The 22,494-nt window shown below is 49.5% G+C and overlaps 1 protein-coding gene across 1 annotated transcript in view; it reads right to left on the bottom strand.

Moving 5' to 3' along the window:
* Positions 1-22,494, bottom strand: part of Gtf2ird1 (GTF2I repeat domain containing 1) — an 82,575-nt gene that overhangs the window by 6,059 nt on the left and 54,022 nt on the right. The window contains exons 13-22 of the mRNA XM_051161350.1: positions 22,412-22,492; positions 21,066-21,155; positions 18,164-18,214; positions 17,174-17,239; positions 15,808-15,991; positions 13,114-13,163; positions 12,859-12,915; positions 10,380-10,463; positions 8,284-8,467; positions 7,169-7,197 (exon numbers count right to left, since the gene is read on the bottom strand). Coding sequence (XP_051017307.1) covers positions 7,169-7,197; positions 8,284-8,467; positions 10,380-10,463; positions 12,859-12,915; positions 13,114-13,163; positions 15,808-15,991; positions 17,174-17,239; positions 18,164-18,214; positions 21,066-21,155; positions 22,412-22,492 — 876 coding nt within the window. The remainder of the gene's footprint in view (positions 1-7,168; positions 7,198-8,283; positions 8,468-10,379; positions 10,464-12,858; positions 12,916-13,113; positions 13,164-15,807; positions 15,992-17,173; positions 17,240-18,163; positions 18,215-21,065; positions 21,156-22,411; positions 22,493-22,494) is intronic.

Genomic DNA, 22,494 nt, shown 5'->3' with positions numbered 1-22,494 from the left:
CCCTGATCTGGTGGCTTTTCCAGCTGCCTGTCCCCATCCCCACCTCCCAGTTATTTTCCCAACCCACCGCAAAGACCTGAGTAACCATCCAGTAAAGCACAGAGCTGACTCCCACCTGCGCCCCACCCTTACAGCTCTAACATGGCTCAAAGACAAGTAATGTGGCTGGTGGCTGATGTCACATCAACTCAAATGAAGGTGTTGGGTTGTTCTGATCAACTTGGGTGGGCTTCAGAAGTTTGTGTGTGTGTGTGTGTGTCCGTGCCTTTACACCAGCTTCCTCAGGAAGCTTGTTTTTTTTGAGAGTCACTCATTTGGAACTGGTCAATCAGGCTTGGCTAGCAAGCACCAGGGATCCACTTGTTTTCCTCCGCTACCAGCAGAGCTGGGATTAATAAATGGATGCCACTATACCTGGCCTTTTCTCTGTGGGTTTCCTGATTTGCTGAATGTGTCATACCCCAAGCTCCTCTGCTTCCTGTGTTTACACAAGGGTTTCTGGGATCTGTCTGAGGCTCCCTCAGCCCCATCGGGTGGCAGGACCCCTTATTCACGAGCCCGAGGAAAGTTCCTTTCCAACCACATGTGGGGTGCAGTGGCTCTGGCTGAGTTTCCATAGACCAGGAAATGGCCAGGGTCTCCCACACAGCCCCATGCCTTCTTGACTCCTTTTGGAATCAGGGAGGAAGCATAGGGCCAGATGTGGGCCCTGCTAAGGGGCGTCTGCCCACAGAGGCCTCCCTGCCCCACCCTGGCAGAGGCCAGCGCTTCCTAGGAGACAGAAAGGCGGTCATTACTGGAGCCCTATCAATAGAGAGCAGCGAAGGTAATGACACGGAGGAAGCTCGGCTGGCGCTGAAATTGTGGCATACTACAGATACCGAGAAAGGACAGTATTATTTTGAGCTCTCAAGACCAAGACAGAGCCGGAAGGGTGGAGAGGGAGGAAGGCAGGCACTAGAGGACTGGAGCCAGGAAAATATCCCTCAGGCCGTGGGGAATGAAAAGCAGAAAGGGAAAAAGTTCCTGAGGAAAAGAAGGCCTAGAGATAGCATGTCAACCCACCTAAAATTAGATTGTAAGGTGGCTTATCCAAGACTAGAGACAGGAACTTATCCCTTATCCAACATCACACAGAGTGAGCTAACTTGGCCAACATCACACAGAGTGAGCTAACTTGGCCAACATCACACAGAGTGAGCTAACTTGGCCAAGATCACACACAGTGAGCTAACTTAGCCAAGATCACACACAGTGAGCTAACTTGGCCAAGATCACACACTGTGAGCTAACTTGGCCAAGATCACACACAGTGAGCTAACTTGGCCAAGATCACACACAGTGAGCTAACTTGGCCAAGATCACACACAGTGAGCTAACTTGGCCAAGATCACACACAGTGAGCTAACTTGGCCAAGATCACACACTGTGAGCTAACTTGGCCAACATCACACACAGTGAGCTAACTTGGCCAAGATCACACACAGTGAGCTAACTTGGCCAACATCACACACAGTGAGCTAACTTGGCCAACATCACACACAGTGAGCTAACTTGGCCAACATCACACACAGTGAGCTAACTTAGCCAAGATCACACACAGTGAGCTAACTTGGCCAAGATCACACACAGTGAGCTAACTTGGCCAAGATCACACACAGTGAGCTAACTTGGCCAAGATCACACACAGTGAGCTAACTTGGCCAAGATCACACACAGTGAGCTAACTTGGCCAAGATCACACACAGTGAGCTAACTTGGCCAAGATCACACACAGTGAGCTAACTTGGCCAAGATCACACACAGTGAGCTAACTTGGCCAAGATCACACACAGTGAGCTAACTTAGCCAAGATCACACACAGTGAGCTAATTTAGCAAACATCACACACAGTGAGCTAATTTAGCAAACATCACACACAGTGAGCTAACTTGGCCAAGATCACACACTGTGAGCTAACTTGGCCAAGATCACACACTGTGAGCTAACTTAGCCAAGATCACACACAGTGAGCTAACTTGGCCAAGATCACACACAGTGAGCTAACTTAGCAAACATCACACACAGTGAGCTAACTTAGCCAAGATCACACACAGTGAGCTAACTTAGCCAAGATCACACACAGTGAGCTAACTTAGCCAAGATCACACACAGTGAGCTAACTTAGCCAAGATCACACACAGTGAGCTAACTTAGCCAACATCACACACAGTGAGCTAACTTAGCCAACATCACACACAGTGAGCTAACTTAGCAAACATCAGAGCACCAATTATCTAAGACTCCAGACAGTGATTAACTCGTCCAAAAGTGGAAGATCGTAGTTAACTTATCTAACATCACAGCTCAGAAATGGCAAACTTAGTTCATAAAGGGACAAAAGAGATGGGGTCCTGCTCCGGTAGTGTCCCCTTCCTGGCTCCCAGAACCATGTCAGATTTCCTTCTCCAGGGAGCCCTCCTGACTTTTGAGGTGACAGTAGACTGCACTGAGAGGGATTTCCCCGCTATCAGCAGGGCCTTTTGCTACCTGTAGGTGGCAGGCCCTCGTCTCAGCTGAGCATTTCAAACTGGGCCTCAGACAATTTGAGAGAAATGGGACATCTACTTTCCTCAGTGGTAAATCGATGTTATAAAAGATTTACCAGGGGCTGGAGAGATGGCTCAGAGGTTAAGAGCACTGGCTGCTCTTCCAAAGGTCCTGAGTTCAACTCCCAGCAACCACATGGTAGCTCACAACCACCTGTAATGAGATCTGGTGCCCTCTTCTGGCCGGCAGGTGTACATGCAGGCAAAACACTATACATAATAAATAAACACATCTTAAAAAAGAGAAAATATATACAAAAGGAAAATTCAGTAAAGGAGCTTGTCTCTGCCAGGCAGCTCAGAGAAGACCCTGGCTGGCAGCCGTGTTGATAAAGCCACGTGCCTTTCACCAAGAAAAGCATTAATTCTGCCAGGCAGGTGGGGTGACCTTGGTTAAGAGTTACCTCAGTCTGCCTTGAGACAAGTGTGACAGCATTTTTACACTGTAAACCTCCCCGTTTGTTCAAAAGGCGACTAAAGCTTGCGGTTTCTGTCTCTATAAAAAGGACGTTTAATTGCTCAAAGTGTAACTTGGGGGTTGGGAAGCCAAAAGCAATTTGCAGATGAAAGCGACTATAAGAACGCAAGCCCCGTGATAACTTAAACCTACTGAGGAGCCACGAGAGATTTCTGTTCTGGGCTCCTTTCTCTTTGGGAACATGGTATTATTATTATTAAAGAGTTTTAGTTGTTACGCCCTTATTCTCTGAGTGCTTGGAATAAATACCCACCGGGGTGGGGCTCAATCTGCCATAATAATTTCTTGTTAATTGAACCTGGGCTGGGAAGTCAAATATGGGGTGTCCTAGATTAATCTGGGACTGGCTGGGAATTTGAATCTCACTCCCCGGGGTGCTGAGGTTTCTGGGCAGCAAGGACCCAGCACTAAGGTTTGCTAAGCCTACATCTGTAAGGTCTAATCCAGGGCTCCAGAGTAGAGAGAAGGCACCCCCCAAACCCCCACCCCCCCGTTTCCGTTTTACAGATAAGGGCACCCACCCGTACTCAAAAGAGCTGAACCTGGCTTGTTGGAGTCACACAGGAAGCTGGCAGCTCTGCTTTGCCTGTGGGGACCCCAGTGCACCCCACCTTCCCCCAGCAGTGCACCCTGGGGTCAGAGGAAACCATGATGCTGACGATGTGTGTACACTTGTGTGCCAAGTGTCTTCGGGTGCCTGTGGTGGCTAGAAGTGAACACTGGATTCTGAGGCGTTGGAATTACGGGCAACTGTGAGCCATCTGATATGGTTGCTAATAGTCCTTCCCGCCAGGGACCTGACCCCCCCCCCCCACGCTGGGGGGACTGGTCCTGACACAGAATGGACTACACCTGCCCCAGCACTTTTCCTTGACACAAGCGGAAGTCAAATGAGACAACGCCTCCATCAGATTGCCCGTAGGCAGGCCTATAGAGCATTTTCTTAGTGATTGATGGGGGAGGACCCAGGCCTACTTTAGGTGGTACCATCCCTGGGCAGGCAGTCATGGGGTATATAAGAAAACAGGCTGAGCAAGTCAGGGAGAGTGAGCCAGCAAGCGGCTTCCCTCCAGGTTCCTTCCTGTCTTCCCTCAGTGATGGAGTGTGACCCTGGGAATTAAAAGCTGAAAGTAACCCTTTCTGCCTGAAGTGTTTTTGATTATGGCGTTAATGACAGAGGCAGAAAGACCTCAGACAGGAGTGGACTAGTCTGATGGTGAGATATGTCTGCAATCCCAGCCTCAGGAAGTGGAGGCAGGAGGATCCTGCGTTTACGATGATTCTCAGCTAAACATAAAGTTCCAGGTCATCAGCCTGCTTGCCTTAAAAACAGAAACAGAAATCAACACCAGCCAGGTGTGGTGGCACATGCCTTTAATCCCAGCACTCAGGAGGCAGAGGCAGGTGGATCGCTGTGAGTTCGAGGCCAACCTGGTCTACAAAGTGAGTCCAGAACAGCTAAGACTACACAGAGAAACCCTGTCTCGAAAAACAACAAAAACACAAAACCAAAAATCAACAACAACAGCAACACTGGGAGTGGCTAGAGAGATGGCTCAGGGGTTGAGAGTGACCTCTGCTCTTGCAGAGGACCACGGCTCAATTCTCAGCAACCACATAGTGGTTCACAAACACCTGTAACTCCAGTTCCCCTACCTCCACAGACACTAGGCACACACTGGTGTGTGGTACACAAAAACACCTGCAGGTAAAAACATTAAAACATAAAATAAACCTAATATAGATCAGCAATAACAACAACAAACAAAGGCCAGAGCTGGGGAGACAGCTCAGTGGGCAAAGTGCTTATCCTGAAAACATAAAGGTCCGAATCTGAGCCGCACAGCCTTTATAAAAGCAGGCTCCGGGCTGGAGATGTGGCTCAGTGGTTTAGAATGCTTACTGCTCTTCCAGAGGTCCTGAGTTCAGTTCCCCTGGGCCCATGTCAGGCAGCTGGCAACCGTAACTCCAGGTCAGTGTATCTGATAACATTTTCTGGCCTCTGGAGGCATTGCACTCATGCACTCACAAACACTGTTTTTTCCTTAAAAACTAGGTGTGGTAGTATATGAAATTGTAATCCCATCACCGGAGAGGAAGAGACAGGAGGATGCCTGGGACTATGTTTTTTTATTTTTTTGAGATTTGGTTTCTCTGTGTAGCCCTGGCTGTCCTGGACCCACTTTGTAGACCAGGCTGGTCTCAAACTCACAGAGATCCGCCTACCTCTGCCTCCCCAGTGCTGGATTACAGCCATGTGTGTGAACCACTGTGACTGGCTGAGAGATATCTTAAAAAAAAAAAAAAAAAAAAAAAAAAAAAAAAAAAGGAAAAAAAAAAAAAAAAAAGGCAGCTTCAGCGGACTAACCCTGTCTCAAAAAACAAAACAAATCCTAAAATCAAAGAATAAAACCTATCAGTGAAGTAAATAACCAGTTTCAAACTGGCAGTTTAAAAGATTGTAGACAGGGCTGGAGAGATGGCTCTGAGGTTAAGAGCTCTGACTGCTCTTCCAAAGGTCCTGAGTTCAATTCCCAGCAACCACATGGTGGCTAACAACCATCTATAATGAGAAACCTGGTGCCCTCTTCTGGTGTGTAGGTGTACATGCAAGCACAGCACTGTATACATAAGTAAATCTTTAAAAAAAGATTGTAGACAGGACCATGTTATTGCACCTAGTGGTCATGAGGGGGCGACAGAGAGACACCCAGCAGGATCAGCGCTTTAGCACAGTAAAGGGAGGCAGGGATGGGATTAGCGAGAGGGCTGGTCACAAGGTCCAACCAGGCTCTTGTAAAAAGTGGGGAGGATCTATTTTCAAATCTCAGCCAGATTAGTCAAATGCTGTGACTTTCAGAAATTTTCTTTTTGGTTTCTCAAAACAGGGTTTCTCTGTGTAGCCTTGGCTGTCCCTGGAACTCACTCTGTAGACTAGGCTGCCTCTGCTTTCTAAGTGCTGGGATGAAAGGCGAGTGCCACCACCACCTGTCGAGAAATTATCTTAAACTCTGTTTTCTCCTGTGAGTGGCACACAACCACTGTAGTCTCAAGACTCTGCAGGCTGAGGCAGGAGGATCACTAACTTGAGGCCAGTCTGGGAATACATATAAAGAATCTGTCCTCAAAACAAGTGGGCTACAGAGGGCAAGGAGAGAGGTGAGGCTGCAGGGGATTGGCTGACTTATACTCACTGGGTTTCTATGGAGGCTGGAGATCCAGCCGCACCTCCTGGACCCTCGAGGGACAGGAGCAGCACCACACAAATGACATCATTTTCAGGCAGTCACTTGTATTATGGTAGGCCACTGGCTACTCTCTGACTTTAGGCTGGCTGAATAGACCAGGCAGGCAGGTCATAGAGCCTCAAGAGTTTTCCTCTCTCCACCTCCCTGGCAGCAAAGGGATTGATTACAAGTGTGTGCCACTACATGCAGCTCGCTCCCTCCCCCCCCCCCCCTCTCTCTCTCTGAGACAGAGTTTCTCTGTGTAGCCCTGGCTGTCCTAGACTTGCTTTGTAGACCAGGCTGGCCTCGAACTCACAGAGATCCGCCTGCCTCTGCCTCCTGGAGTGCTGGGATTAAAGGCGTGTGCCACCACCGCCCGGGCCCACATGCAGCTTTCTATGTGAGCTCCTGGATTCAAACTCATGTCCTCATCTTTGGACAATCAGTACTTTATAGATTATTCATCTTTCTTCCCTGATCCCCAACCCCTCACGCCTTACCACCAAGCCCCCTGCACCCTGTAACAACATTCACAGACATTTGTCACCAATTTCCTCCATTCCCCGAGTTAACCAGGACCCCTGGAGGTCGTGGGGACCCTGACACAGCCGCAATCTCCGACTGCGTGAAGTCTGTGGCTTCAGTGCTATCTTGACGGTCTCTCTCGGCTCCCAGGTCCCAAGCAACTGCAGCTTCCCCTCCCCCCCACCCCCCATCAACCTGGGGCAGACGCACAGGGAGTTGTGGGCACAGCAGAACAGCACCCCAGCTCCCGCTCTTGAGCTAGGCAGTTGTGACTTTGAGCTCTCAGAACTGAGCACGGACCCCACCCCCCAACACCAAGGACCTCCCAAGCCCACAGAAGTACCACTTACCAGGCTTTGGGATGAGTCCTTGGAATGGCCTGGAAAGGAAACGGAAGCGGGCCTTCAGGGGAAAGGCACAGACAACAAGACTAGCACCACCAGGTTAAATGGTGAGAGCAGCTCGCCAAAGAATTGGTAACAAACACCTTTCGGACATTAGCGTTTAACGCTTGACTCTTTGAGAGAGGGGTTCGAGTAGCCTCTAACTCCCTATGTTGTAGCCAGGGCTGACCCTGAACTTCTGATCCTCCTGTCCCTTATCTCCTGAGTGCTGAGATCACAGGTGTGCACCGCCATGCCTGGTTTATGAGGCGCAGGGGATGGAACTCAGGGCTCGCTGTGTGCTGGACGCACCTGAAACCAACCTAGCCACACCTTTTTCCCCCTATGGAGAAAGGGTCTCATTATGTATCCTGGGTTTATTTCAACTTATAACTATCCTGCCTCTGCTTCCTCAGTGCTGGGACGAGAGGCAAGTTTTGGGGTGTGTGTGGGTGTATGGGGGGGTGGGGAGTGAGGCACGGTGGCAGGTACTCTTGCCTGTGTGTGTGCATGCCAGCGATCGACTTAAATATCTTCCTCAGTCATTCTCTTTTTGTTTTGTTTTTTGAGACAGGGTCTCTCTGCGTAGCTCTGGCTGTCCTGGAACTCACTCTGTAGACCAGGCTGGCCTTGAACTCAGATCCGCCTGCCTCTGCCTGCAGAGTCTTGAGACTACAGTGGTTGTGTGCCACTACTCTAGTTGGGATTAAAGGTGTGCCCCAGCACTGCCTGGCTGGCTTCCTCCCTCCCTCCCTCTCTCCCTCCCTCTTCCTTCCTTCCTTTCCCACCAAACAGGCTCTCGAGCCCCCAAAATCTACATTCCAACAAGATGCCCAGGCCATGTGTGCAAAAGATTTTTGCTTTCTCGGGGGTAGTGGGGTGGGGGTGGGGGTGAGGGGACGGGACCTGGGTATGCCTAAGGAGCTGCCTGCCGGTTAGAAGGATGGGCAGTCAATGTGTGAGATCCCCCCTGCACCCTGTCTGGTCTGCAGTCCCTCTCCAACACCCCCGCTGCATGAATTTTTGGAGCCAGCTCCCGATCCCAGCCAGTCTAATCTCAGCTCCTCCCCTTCCTCAAGTACCTGGTGACCGTGAACTTAATCTTGTCAGCCACAGAGAGGATCCTTTCCAGGTTCTGGGAGCCGAAGGTGCAGGGTTTGCGGAATGGGATCCCTGGAGGCAGGCCCTCTATGATTACCGACCCTGGATTGCTTTTGATTCGCTTGTAGGGTACCTGCACCGGGTATTTGATGCCCAAAGCTTCACCTGGTTACGAGAAGGACAGTTGTGCCAATCAAGAACAGGCTGTGCAGTCTTAAGTATGGCGGTTTCTCTCCCAGCAGGCACAGGGCCCTTTGTGAGACACATGGATAGGACAGCCCTTAATGTTTCTCAGACTCTAGGCTGGACCACTGGGTGCCTCCCTCCCAAATGGGAACCCTGAGACTTATTATGTAGCCTCAGCTAGGCCTGGGCCTCCCTATGTAGACCAGGCTAGCCTCAAACAAACAGATCCACCAGCCTCTGCCTCCCAAGTGCTCTGGGATTAAAGGTGTGTTCTGCCACACCTCTCTTGATTCCTCTCTATGGAACATCTTTTAAATTGTTTTTTTTTCTGTGTATGTGTGTTTTGTCTGTATGTATGTCTGTGCACCATGTACATGCCTGGTGCCTTCAGAATCCAGAAATGGGGTGTCGGATCCCCTGAGACTAGAGTTATAGGTGGCTGTGAGCCGCCATGTGGAAGATGAAAATTAAACCCAGGTCCTCTGGAAGAGCAGTTGGTGCTTGTAGTGGCTGAGCCATCTTCTCCACTCTCACCAGCAATTCTTTCTTTCTTCCTTTTTCCTTTGAGACAGGGTCTCTCTGTGTAGCCTTGGCTGTCCTGGACTGGCTCTGTAGACCAGGCTAGCCTCGAACTCAAGAGATCCGCCTGCCTCTGCCTCCCGACCGCTAGAACTAAAGGTGTGTGCCACTACACCTGGCTCACCAGGAATTCTTAAAGTGATTCTTTTGTTTGTTTGTCTCATGTAGCTCAGGCTGACTTCCAACATGCTATGTGGCCAAGGATGGCCTTGAATTTCTTTCTTTTCTCCCCAAGAAAGGGCTGCTCTATGTAGCCCTAGCTGTCCTAGGATTTACCCTGTAGACCAGACTGCCTTTGAACTCAGAAATCTGCCTGCCTCTGGCCCCAGCTCTTGAGTGCCGGGATGACAGGTGTCTGCCATCATACTTAGCTCATGTGATGTCATAGGTTGAACACAGGACTTTACACACGCTCAGAAAATAGTCTACCAACTGAGCCACACCTTGGCCTCCATTAAATTTTTTTCTTAAAATTCCACTTTATTGGGGGCTGGAGAGATGGCTCAGAGGTTAAGAGCACTGGATGATCTTCCAGAGTTCAATTCCCAGCAACTACATGGTGGCTCACAGCCATCAATAATGAGATCTGGTGCCCTCTTGTGGACGGCAGGTGTACATGCAGGCAGAGCACTGTGTACATGATAAACAGATCTTTTTTTTATAAAAACTACACTTTATTTGTGTGTGTGTGTGTGTGTGCGCGCGCGCGCGCGCACGTGCTTGTGAACAGCTGTGTGCACATCCCATGGTGCACATGGTGGAGGCAAGAGGGCAACTTGCAGTGGCTGGTTCTCTTCCTTTACCACGTGGGTTCCAGGAATCAAACTTGGAGCAGGCTTGGCAGCAAACACCTTGCAAGTGACCTCATCAGCGGGCAGCCCCCCGCCCCCCCCCCCCGGCTCTCTCCCTCCCTCTCTGTATCTCTCCCTCTCTCTCAAATCGTACTCCTTAGAGCAATCCTCCTGGGATGACGTTACAGGCGTGCCCCGCCAACCACATCCCACACTATGTCCCCAGTGCTCGGCACAGTCGATGCTCAACGAAATAAAAAAAGGAACAGAGGGATGACCCAGTGAACAAAGGTGGTTGCCACCAAACCTTGCAAATTGAATTTGATCCCCAGGACACGCAATGGTGGAAGAAAAGAACCAAATCCCACAAGTCTGGTCACCACATTTATGGTGGGGTATGTGCATATTCACCAAACATGCCCATATACATAATAAATAAATTAAAATTTAAAAAAAGAAGCAAAGAAATACCTAAAATATAGATCAACCTTTCTGCCCCCTGCCCCCTGTCCGCGACTTACCATATTTCTTGTTAAACAGGTCCTGGACTTGTTCCCTAAGTGTGTTGGCGATGTCGATCCGCGAGAGTCTGGTATCGTAATTTTCTGTAAAGTGAATACAATTACGGACAGACGCTGTTACATTAAAAGGCACTTGGTGACTTTTACAGGAAAATTATTTCCTAATTACAGGGAACTCCTTCTCTGGCAATTAGCAGATCTTTGAAGTGGGCCCCTCAGAGCCCTTCAGACCCAGTCTCTGTGAGACTCGTCTCTGTGTGTGTATGTTTTCCTGGAAGGACTCACACTGTTGCAACACCAGCAGTGAGATGAAATTAAGCTAATTGTTGACATTTGAAAACCAACAAACTAATAAATAAGCCTGGAGGTGAGACACCAGAAGGAGGGTGTTTCTGTGTCCTCTGGCTGAGCGGGAGTTGGAGTAAGTGCTTCAAAAAGCTCAAAGGGAAGGCTGGAGAGATGGCTCAGAGGTTAAGAGCACTGGATGTTCTACCAAAGGTCCTGAGTTCAGTTCCCAGCAACCACATGGTGGTTCCCAACCATCTGTAATGAGATCTAATGCCCTCTTCTGGCAGGTAAGCATACATACAGGCAGAACACTGTGTACATGATAAATAAATAAATCTTAAAATAAATAAAAAGCACACAGGAGACAGAGGGACAGAATGGACATGTCCACCTCACCAGGGGATAGAGCCCAAACCTTGCAGATGGCACAGAAATACACTACCACTGAGGCACACCCCAGCCCCTCACTGGGGGATTCTAGGCAGGTGCTCTGCCACTGAGCCACACCCCCCCAGCCCCTCACTGGGGGATTCTAGGCAGGAGCTCTACCACTGAGACACACCCTCAGCCCTTCACTCGGGGCATCTAGGCAGGTGCTTTACCATTCTGAGGTAGTGTTTGTTGATTAAGGACCGCCATGTACCAGCATGTCACAATTGTACCTTTGGCCTCAGGGAGGTTACATCCCTGTCCTGGCCTTAGGAGAGAAAGGGTATAGATGGCAAGGGAAGGAGGAAATGACCTGTGGTGCTTCACATGCTTTCCTGGTGACATTGTCAGACTATTTAGGGTTTGGCTATTGGGGTAAACATAGAGCGAGTTAAGATACACAAACTCCCCTCACTGTAGACTGTTCCATCAGCCTGGGAGGAGCGAGGTACTGAGGTGACTGGCAGCCAGTCCTAGGATTTGGCTCCTCCTCCCTCTGTGAGATCTAATCCCATCACTAGCCATTGCTGCCTCTCTGAACTCATCAAAAGTATGGTGACCTGGGCTGGAGAGATGGCTCAGAGGTTAAGAGCACTGGCTGCTCTTCCAAAGGTCCTGAGTTCAATCCCCAGCAACCACATGGTAGCTCATAACTATCTAAATGAGATCTGGTGCCCTCTTCTGGTGTGCATGCAGGCAAAACACTGTATATATGATAAATAAATAAATCTTTAAACAAACAAAAAAAAAGTATGGTGACCACAAAGGGATGACCTGGTGACAGTCATCCCGGGCCTCACACCAGCCTTACCCACCAGTTTTCTAAGCTTCACACAGACAGCAGCACATGGTAGGTTCTCAGCTACATGCCTACTGACAGCAGGAATGTTGGCTGGCCTCTCATGCTAAGGGGCACCAGGAGTCTCCTCTGTGGTCCAGCTGTAAGCCCACCTTGTTTTGTTTTGTTTCGAGACAGGGTCTCTCTGTGTAGCCTTGACTGTCCTGGACTCGCTTTTGTAGACCAGGCTGGCCTCGAACTCACAGCGATCCGCCTGTCTCTGCCTCCCGAGTGCTGGGATTTAAAGGCGTGCGCCACCACCAGCTGGCTGTAAGGCCACCTTTAACATTTTCCCATGTCCCACCGCTTGCCTTCCTCTCTGCCTTTCTGGTTCTCCGTGGCCACCGTCCGCACCTCCAATTTCAAAGTAATAAGAGCCTGGCTGATGAATGACTATAGAAAGGTAGATGGTGGGGCTGAGGTGATGGCTCAGTGGTTAAGAGCACTGGCTGCTCTTCCAAAGGTCCTGAGTTCAATTCCCAGCAACCACATGGTGGCTTACAAGCATCTATGATGAGATCTGGTGCCCTCTTCTGGTGTACTGGCGCACATGCAGGCAGAGCACTGTATATGTAATAAATAAATAAATCTTAGCCGGGCTTGGTGGCGCACACCTTTAATTCCAGCACTCCTGAGGCAGAGGCAAGCGGATCTCTGTGATTTCAAGGCCAGCCTGGTATACAAAGCAAGTCAAGGAAAGCCAGGGTTACAAAGAAACCCTGTCTCAAAAAACAAAAACAAAACAAATCTTTAAAAAAAAGAAAGAAAAGAAAAGAAAAAAAAAAAAACAAAAAAACGGTAGATAGCTACTACCCAGATAGAACAGACAGCTCTGGAGTCTGACACCCAGTCGGGTACCCTACAACCCAAGCCCCTCAAGGTCATGACCCTGGAATGCCTAAACACATACAGGCCTAAACTTACCTTGAAGGCCCTGTCTCTTCGGCGTCTCGTCTACCAGACGGTCCCAGGAGTCCCTCTCTGGGGGTGGGGTGGGGAGAGAAGGCAGGTGAGGAGAGAGAGCACCTGGGATCTCAGGTAGCATCGAGGGGGCAAACCCGACAGGGGCAGTGGGGAAATGCCTAGGGTAGGGGATAGGACAGGGGCATCAGGAGGTGGGGGTATGGCAGAGACCGGTGCCCTCCCACACCCACCTGGGTCTCGCCCACGCCCAGGTACCTTGGGTGTCCATAACAGGTTCTTTGACACCGTCAGTGAGCAGTTCAGGTCTAGAAAACATAATCAGAGCTGTTAGTGAGGTCTGTCCAAACGTTCTAGGGATGTTCAGCTGGCACCTCTGGGCCTCAATCTACAGATCTGTGCAATGAGCTTTCGTAGGCCTGGCCAACGTAGAACTAAGGCCCTTGTGACACAGGGCCAGCCATCCTGTTGATGGGAGAATCAACAACTCCCAAGTCCTGGGCTGGCTGATACGCTCTGCTTTCACTATTATCCGATCCCTGGGGCCTAGCATTGAAACATGCAGCCTCCGTGAGTGGGTGAGTGACTACCAGGGAAACAGAGGTGCAAGTATAGGCCAGGGGTCAGCGCAGGGGACCTTCCTTAATTACTCTCTGTGTTAATTTTTGGTAAGGTCTTATTTTTTAAAATTATGTGTATGTGTGTGTGTGTGTGAGAGAGATAGAGAAAGAGAGTGTGTAGTGAAAGAGAGACAGAGTTTGGGGACAGAGTGGAGGTGGAGAGAGGGAGGGAGAGGGGAGGGAGGGAGGGAGAGAGAAGGAGAAAGAGAAATAGTGAGAGTGTCGTGCCTGAAGAAGCCAGAAGAGGGCGCTGGAGCCAATGGAGCTGGAGTTATAGGTGTTTATGACTGGAAACCAAACCCAGGTCCTGGGCAAGAACAGAGAGAGTTCTTAACTGCTGAGGCATCTCCAGCCCCTTCACTGTATGTGGACGGTCTCTCCTGAAACCTGTGGCCCACATATTTGCCCATACTGGCTGGCCAGCAAATGGAAAGATTCTCTCATCTCTACTTAATGGGCACTGCGGGTTACTGGTTCACCATGCCTTTCCTGCTCTTCCCCCCCCCCCCCTTCTTCCTGGTTCTATTTGGGTATGAGGGTTTAAACTCAGGTCTTCAGGCTTGCACGGTAACCACTTTACTGACTGAGCCACTTTTAAAGAATCTCTCTTATTTTGTTTTTCTTGTTGAGACAAAAGATCATAACATGGCACAAAGGCAACATTAAGGGTTCTCAACCTGTGAGTCATGATCCCCTTTGGGTGTGGGGTGGTGGGGAGTTGAAGGGGGGGGCTGGGTGGGTGTCCAATGACCCATTCACAGAGTCCCCTAAGACCATTGGAAAACACTGATATTTAGATTATAATTCATCATAACAGCAGCAAAATCAGTTATGAAGTAGCAACAAAAATAATTTTATGGTTGGGGGGGATCACCACAGCACAAGGAAGTATAGTACTAAGGGTCGCAGCAGTAGGAATCTTGAGAACCACGGCCCTACACGTTCCTGCCTCAGCTCCCCCAATCCCTGCTGTACAGCTAGCTATAAACCAGCACCCAGTTCCAATTAAGTTTAGATTGTGTCTTGAATCGCAGAGCACTTGGGAGGCTGACACAGGAAGATAACTGGGGTTAGCCTGGGCTAAACAGTGAATTCCAGAGTAGCCTGAACTGGAAAGTAAGATTCTGTCTGAAAAACAAAAACCCTCAAGGCAGGCGTGGTGGTGTACGCCTGTAATCCCCCCACTAGGGGAGGCAGAGGCAGGTGGATCTCTGGGAGTTCCAGGCCAGCCTGGTCTACAGAGTGAGTCCACGACGGCCAAGGCTACACAGAGAAACCCTGTCTCGAAAAACAAACAAATTGAAACAAAGCAAATAAAAGGGAAAAGGAGAAAAGTTTCCAAAGTCTGAACAACAGGAAAGTTCTGGTGCCAGGACGCTATCACGGTGTCCCTCGTGTGTCTCACCAGCCCTTAGTTCTATTTTTTAACTTAGTTAAAAAAAAAAAAAAAAAAAAAACACACTATTGTGTATGCGTGCATGGACGTGCAGGCTATGGATGCACACGTGGCGATCAGAGAATTTTTGTGTTTGGGTGTAAGGCAGTGGTTCTCAACCTTTCTAATGCTTTGACCCTTTACTACAGTTCCTCATGGAGTGCTGACACCCTCCACCCGCAAGCCATAAAGTTATATTCATGGGGACTTAATTAAAAAAAAAAAAATTATTTATTTATTTATTATGTACACAGAGCTCTGCCTACATGTACACCTGCAGGCCAGAGGAGGGTATGAGATCACATTATAGATGGTTGTGAGCCACCACGTGGTTGCTGGGAACTGAACTCATGACCTCTGGAAGAATAGTCAGTGCTCTTAACTGCTGAGCCATCTCTCCAGCCCCCAGTGACTTATTTTTTTTATTTGTATTTTTTTAGTTCTTTCAAGACAGGGTTTCTCTGTGTATCCTTGGCTGTCTTGGACTCCCTTTGTAGATCAGGCTGGCTTCGAACTCACAGTGACCCGCCTGCCTCTGCCTCCCTGAGTGCTGGGATTAAAAGCATGTGCCACTGGGCCCTGCTCATTGTGACTTCATAATTGTAATTTTGCTACTGTTATGAATCGTAATATCAATATCTATGGGCTCCCATGGTCTTAGGTGACCCCTGTGAAAGGGAGGCTTGACCCCCGAAGGTGTCTGGACCCACAGATTATAAGCCACTGGTCCAACGGCTGAATTCAGGTCTAGCATGCTTGACAACAAACATTTTTTATTGGCTAAGTTAAGACTCGGGCCCCACCCTCAAACATGTGTTTGTTTCCTTGTTTGTTTTATTTAATTTTATTTTATTTTGAGACAGGCCCTCACCCGGGAACACCCAGCCCAGACCTTACCTCTTGATGACAAACTGGATGCTGTTGCTAGCTTCCAGAATCTTCCGCAGTTTGGCAATCCCGAAGCAGTTGGGTCTTCGGAGAGAGATGCCTTCGGGCAGTCCCAGTACGAAGAGCTCCTCAGGGTGCATCAGAAACTTGGAGTAGGGCACCTTGACTGGTTCTGAGGTACCAATGGCTTTGGCTGCAAAGACATGGCTGCTGTCAGGCAACCTGGGATCCCAACCCCTGCCCCCCAACTCTCTGTGGGGGCTGCAGGTGGTAGGGCTTTAGAGCTATCACTCACTTGAACCCCATAAACTTGCCAGAGGGGAGAAAAGCACACCTGGCTGTAGCTGAGGCTCTCGTCCGCCTGGTGCCTTGAGCAAGCCTCGCTACAGCTGCAGTGGGCATCGCAGCTCCTTATTTGTAAAACAGGGTTAGGATACAAGGAATAAGTGAGGAAGGGAGGAGAGAGCGTGGAAGAAGTCAGCACCTGGCAAACTCAAGGAGCTAGAGAAAACAGGCCTCTTTTTTTTTTTTGGTTTTTTGAAACAGGGTTTTTGTGTAGCCTTGACTGTCCTGGACTCACTCTGTTGACCAGACAAGCCTTGAACTCACATTGATTCACCTGCGTCTGCCTCCCAAATACTGGGATTACAGGTGTGCGCCACCACACCGGGCTTGAAAACAGGCTTCTTTAGTCTCTTCTAATTTTCTGGACTCTTTGGTGTTTTATTGTAGGGCTGGGGATGAAACCCAGGGCCTCATATATACTAAATAATCGCTTCCATACTGACCACACCCCAGCCCCTCACTGGGGGATTCTAGGCAGGTGCTCTACCACTGAGCCACACCCCAGGGGGATTCTAGGCAGGTGCTCTACCACTGAGCCATACACCCAGCCCCTTACTGGGGGATTCTAGGCAGGTGCTCTACCACTGAGCCACACCCCGGCCCCTCACTGGGGGATTCTAGGCAGGTGCTCTACCACTGAGCCACACCCCAGCCCCTCACTGGGGGATTCTAGGCAGGTGCTCTACCACTGAGCCACACCCCAGCCCCTCACTGGGGGATTCTAGGCAGGTGCTCTACCACTGAGCCACACCCTAGCCCCTCACTGGGGGATTCTGATTCAACAGTGCATCACTGAGAGCAACATTCCCCACCCCTACTTTTCTGGATTCCAGAGAAAGTCATTTCTTGCTATGAGTTCCCAGGCTGTCCATGAGGCCTGTGGCTAAGGCTGCCTAAAAGCACAGGAGCCGAGGAATGATCTGGAGGAAGAGCGATGGGAACCCCTGCCAAAGGGTGAGCTACGTGGACCAATCACTCGAGTGGTCCCATCCTGAAGGTGGCTCCCGGCTCCGTCTTTGTCCTGACTCACCATATTTTGTGTTGAACAGCAGCTCCACCTGCTTCCGCAGGGGCCGGATCACGTCACCAGGGCTCTCTGGAAGGCAAGGGCAGTGTGCTGAGTTTCCTGGGTGCTTAACTCACACCCCAGCTCTGAAGGCATCAGGGATAACCTTGTGGTGAGTCATTGGGACGGAACAAGGAAAATGGCAGCTCTAGACAAGCCCGTAATTCCTGGATTTTGCAAACCTGGTTGTGGAATGTGCCATAGTAGAAATCTAGAAGGCTTTGTGGTTGTTCTCAGACAGCTAGTTAGAGGGTGTAAAGTAAGCCTGTAATTTGCATACACTGCCACCAGGGGGCAGGAAACATTTCCCAATACTTTACAGGTATCCTACCTACCGTATTTTTCGAACCATAAGAAGCACTACCTCCTCCCTACCCTGAAAAGTGGTGGTGGTGGTGTGTGCGTTATGGTCCGGTTGCTGTTTTTATTCTTTTACTGCTCTAAGAACTGGGTGTGTCTCATTGTCAGGTGGGTCTATGGTCCAAAAAATACAATACATCAAGCTGGGTTTTACAAAGTGGCATTCATCTTCTTTGACACCATTTTATTTTAGAGGCAGATATGCTAGTGATACAGAGGATTACGCTCTCACTTTGACCTTTCCACCTACCCTGCCTTGTTCTCAGCAGAGAGAGAGAAAAAACAATTTTTCTTACAGAATCTTCTACACAGAAGGCTGGTTTTATATGTTCAAGCCTAAAAATCTAGCTCAGGAAAAGGAGGGGGCACCACTCAGCTTAGAAGCCTTCATGGAAGGCAGCTAGATGTGCCTAAGCCGAAGCTAAAACTTGATTCTAACACAGTCTAGAACTTTCTCCCGCCTGGTGCAGCTCACACTGGACTCCCAGCCCAAATGTAGCGTGTTGGAGAGAGATGATGGAGCGGAAGGGTGAATTTCTCAGAGGGCGGGAGTGGACATGGAGAGGGAATTATGGGAGACAGGCAGGGCCTCACCTTCTGCCACCGGCCTCTCTTCTGGCCACGGGTCCTCACTAGGGCCTTTGTCTATGAGAAAACAGGATGTTAGGAAACCATGTTTGTCAGCTCCTGGGATTTTACTGCCCAGGGAGCTCAACTAGAGGAGTGACAACCAGGGTAGAGTGCCTCACGGGTGAGGCAGAGCAGAACACCCCCAGCTGGGGTCAGGACACACTGTGCCATTCAAACAGGAAGCTGCAATTATCCCATATGGACATCGTCCAGCCTCCAGCCATTCTAATCTAGGCACAGGGGAGACGGTGGAAGAGTAAGAACAGGGTCGGTCACCTGGTGTGACATCAGAAGTTAACAAATCATGGGGGCACACACCTGTAATCCCAGAACTTGAGAGGCAGAAGCAGGTGGATCTCTGTGAGTTCAAGGTCAGCCTGGGCTACAAAGTGAGTTCCAGGACAGCCAGGGCTACACAGAGAAACCGTGAAAATCCAAAAAACAAAACAAAAAAACGAGCCCCTGCCAAAAAACAAACAAACAAAAAAACCCAAAAAAGCAAAAAAGCCCACCAGGATTCAGTGCAGAGAGACCTACACCTGTGATCCTAGGAAGTCAGAGTCTGAGGCTGGAGGATTGTGAGTTGAAAGCTAGCCTGAGCTATACAGCACAGGAAGGCTGACACAGAAGGACTGTGGATTGTAGGATAGCCTGGGCTATGTACCAAGAACCTGTCTCAAAATCCACAGCGATGCACAGCAGCTGCGATGGTTAGTTTCAATTGCTAACAACGCACAAAGTGCTTTAACCTGCAGAAGACTCTCTCCAGCCTTTTTGTATTTTTGATATTTGGAATCACTGGGGGAAGACAGTCTCCATAAGGGGCTCTCTAAATCAGAGTGGCGGTGGGCATGTGTGTGGAGGGCTGTATTGATTATGGTATCAATGTGGGAGGACCTACACTATGACTAGTGGCTTCAAGTTCCGCCATCTTGACTTCCCTGTAATAACGGACATTGCTTTCTGTGAATGTAACACACACACACACACACACACACACACACACACACACACACACACACGAACACTTGTCATTGCCAGCAACCTGGAAGGCTGAAACCAAGAGACTTGGGAGTTTCAGCAAGCCTGGGTTACACGGCCACATCAGGACTGGCTGCACAAGTTAGTGAGATCCTATCTCAGAATTAAAAAAAGAAATGCACGCACAAAGGGTTGGGGATGCAGTTCAATTGGAGAGGGCTTGCCTGGGGGATGTGCGAGGCCTTGGGTTTGATATATAGCACCCCTGTAAAAAGGAAAGGATGTTCCCGGGGCCGGGAAGATGGCTCAGTGGTCAAAGCGCAATTACTGCTCTAACAGATGACCCGAGTTTAGTTTCCAGCAATCCATGTCAGGCGGCTCACAACTGTCTGTAACTCCAGAGAATCTGATGCCCTCCTCTGTCCTTTAAAAAAAAAAAAACAACAACAACAACTATTTGTTTTGTTTTACCTCCTGGCTTTTGCATTGGTTTTTTGGGGCAGGATTTCTCTGTGTAGCCCTGGCTATCCTGGTGCTCACTGAGTAAACCAGGCTGTCCTGGAACTCATTGAGATCCGCTTGCCTCTGCCTCCCCAGTGCGGGGATTAAAGTTGTGCGCCACCACCATTTGGCACAACAAGTACTCGTAACTGCTGAGCCAACTCTGCAGCTCTCATCCTTATTTTGACACGGGTCTCATCCTCCTACCTCCACCTCCTAGGTGCTGGGATTATGGGTGTGTGGTACCACAACCAGTTTATGTGATGTGTGTGTGTGTGGTGCGGGGGGAGGGGTGGGAGAGAGGAGGAAGATGGGGTGTGCTCAGGTAAACAGCCAACCAACTGTGCCACACTCCTAGCACATTTGAAAAAACAATATTTTGTCTGCATATACACCTGCAGGCCAGAAGAGGGCACCAGATCTCATTATAGATGGTTGTGAGCCACCGTGTGGTTGCTGGGAATTGGACTCAGGACCTCTGGAGGAGCAGTCGGCGCTCCTAACCTCTGAGCCATCTCTCCAGCACCCTTGAAAAACAATTTTTAATTGAATTCACTTTATTTATTTCATGTGTATGTGTGCGTGAGGAGCTCATATGCATGCTGCAGAAGACACACGAAGGTCACAGAACAGCTTTTGGGTGCCCATTCTCTCATTACACCCCGGGGAGTCAGAGGGCTTAAAAACAAGGGCATCAAGCTTGACTGGCAAATGCTTTCACCTGCCGAGCCTAATCTCTAGCCCCCAGTTTTGGTACTTTGAAACAGGGTCTCACGCAGCCTAGAGTGGACTACACCTTGCTATGCAGTCAAGGATAACCTTGAATTTCTGATCCTCCTGCCTCTGTCCCCCAAGTGCTGGGGTTAGTGCTCTACCATGTTTGGCTTGTTGGGGAGTTATTACCATGGGTTTGTTTTCTCACCTCCTACAGTGCTAGGCCGGGAACCCAGCCCCTTGGACATGCTACAATTAGCTGCCTGCTAGAGGGCGTCAACCTCCAACCAAAGACCAGGTAGGCAGATTGAATGGGAGCACATCAGCAATTCTTTGTGGACAAGGTTGTTCTGTGTAGTCCTGGCTATCTCGGAACTCACTCTATAGCCTCCATTAGCCTCAAACTAGGCTCGCCTGCCTCTGCCTCCCAATCTGGATTATGGGCAGAGTGCTGGCATTAAAGGCCTGTGCCACCACCTCTGGCCAGCTCCTAAAAGCATCTAATCAAGTGCAAAAGTTTCAAATTCCGAGGCACACCCCACGTTGCAGACATGGATGGTCCCATCTGTATCAGGCAATGGCAAAATGGCTTCCTGAGCCACCTGTCCCTCCCTGGGGGCTCCCCAAGGTGGTAGGCGCCCAGTATGGCCAGCCCCAGCCCACCTCTTACCAGCCGGCATTTCCATCCCATAACCGGAATCCTCTGAGGGCAGATGGCCAGGTAGCGAGTCTGTCATCTCCTCAGAGGTTGGAGAAGGATCTGAAATGAAACTCTGAGTGACAAAGGCGCCTTTTACATGTCCTGCCCATCATGGCCCCTTAGATGTCTCTACGGGCCAAGCAGGTCTACAGACCAAGATGGTGCAGGATATTGGATCACACTGTGAACCCTGAGATTGTGTTGTTTACTGGGAAAACCTGTTTCTAGTTGTGGTGTGGCTCAGCCCTAGCACACACTTTAACCCAGAAGCTTTCTGCTTCAACAGAGTTAAATATAAAATCAAGTGGAGTAAGCAACTTAGTTGACACAGGAAGGAAAAACAAAAAAACAAAAAACCCACAGAGACTACAGGGAAGTCAGGAGGATGGATAGAGAGACACACAGGAAGTAGAAGGGAGGGACATTCAGTTTGGGGGTGTTTTGATGGTGTGGGAAATGAGCTTTTCTTTTGGGATATCAGTGGAGGAGGAAGGTCAGCTGGGTGCTTTCTCTGCCTCTTTGAGCTGGCAGGCTTTTACCTCAGCATCTGGCTCCTGAGAGTCTTCATTGGTAAAAACTGAACAATTGACATTTTGTTAAAAACAACACCAAGACTCTTTTTTTTTTTTTTTGGTTTTTCGAGACAGGGTTTCTCTGTGTAGCCTTCTTAGCCATCCTGGACTGACTTTGTAGACCAGGCTGGCCTCGAACTCACAGCGATCCGCCTGCCTCTCCCTCCCGAGTGCTGGGATTAAAGGCGTGCGCCACCATGCCCGGCTAACACCAAGACTCTTAAAAAAAAAAAAAATCCCTGTAAGCAGAGGCGGTATAGCCTGTAATCTGATGACCTCAGTTCACAGGAAGGCGAAACAGCAAGACTGAGAGCTTATGGCCACCCTGGCCTACAGAGTAGCTTCAGGGCTGGCTCGGTCAACTCAGTGAGATTTTGTCTCAAAATAAAAAGTGAAAAGGGGAGCTGTGGCTTAGCAGTAAAATTTCTGCCTAGAATCCCCCAGTAAGGGGCTGGGGCGTGGCTCAGTGGTAGAGCACCTACCTAGAACCCCCCCAGTGAGGAGCTGGGGGTGTAGCTCAGTGGTAGAGCACCTGGCTAGAATCTCCCAGTAAGGGTCTGAGGGTGTTGCTCAGTGGTAGAGCACTTGCTAAGCACTTGCAAAACCTCAGGCTAAATCTTGAACATTGGTTTAGAAAAAAAAAAAGAAAAAAAAAAAAAAAAAATCAAGTGGGATACAATGGTGTCATGGGGCAGGCCCCGGGCGGCAGAACGGCACAACAGTCCCTCGATGCACATATCTTACCTGAAACAGTGACCTGAATAATGTCCAGCTCCTCTGGCTCAATTTTGATGGGCCTCAACATTCCTAGCTCTCCTGAGGTTCCT

Source organism: Acomys russatus, chromosome 19, assembly GCF_903995435.1.
Source record: "Acomys russatus chromosome 19, mAcoRus1.1, whole genome shotgun sequence".
In the NCBI taxonomy this organism is placed as follows: Eukaryota; Metazoa; Chordata; class Mammalia; order Rodentia; family Muridae; genus Acomys; species Acomys russatus.
Note: the sequence above shows the minus strand (reverse complement) of the source record. Positions and strands in the feature narration are given on the sequence as shown.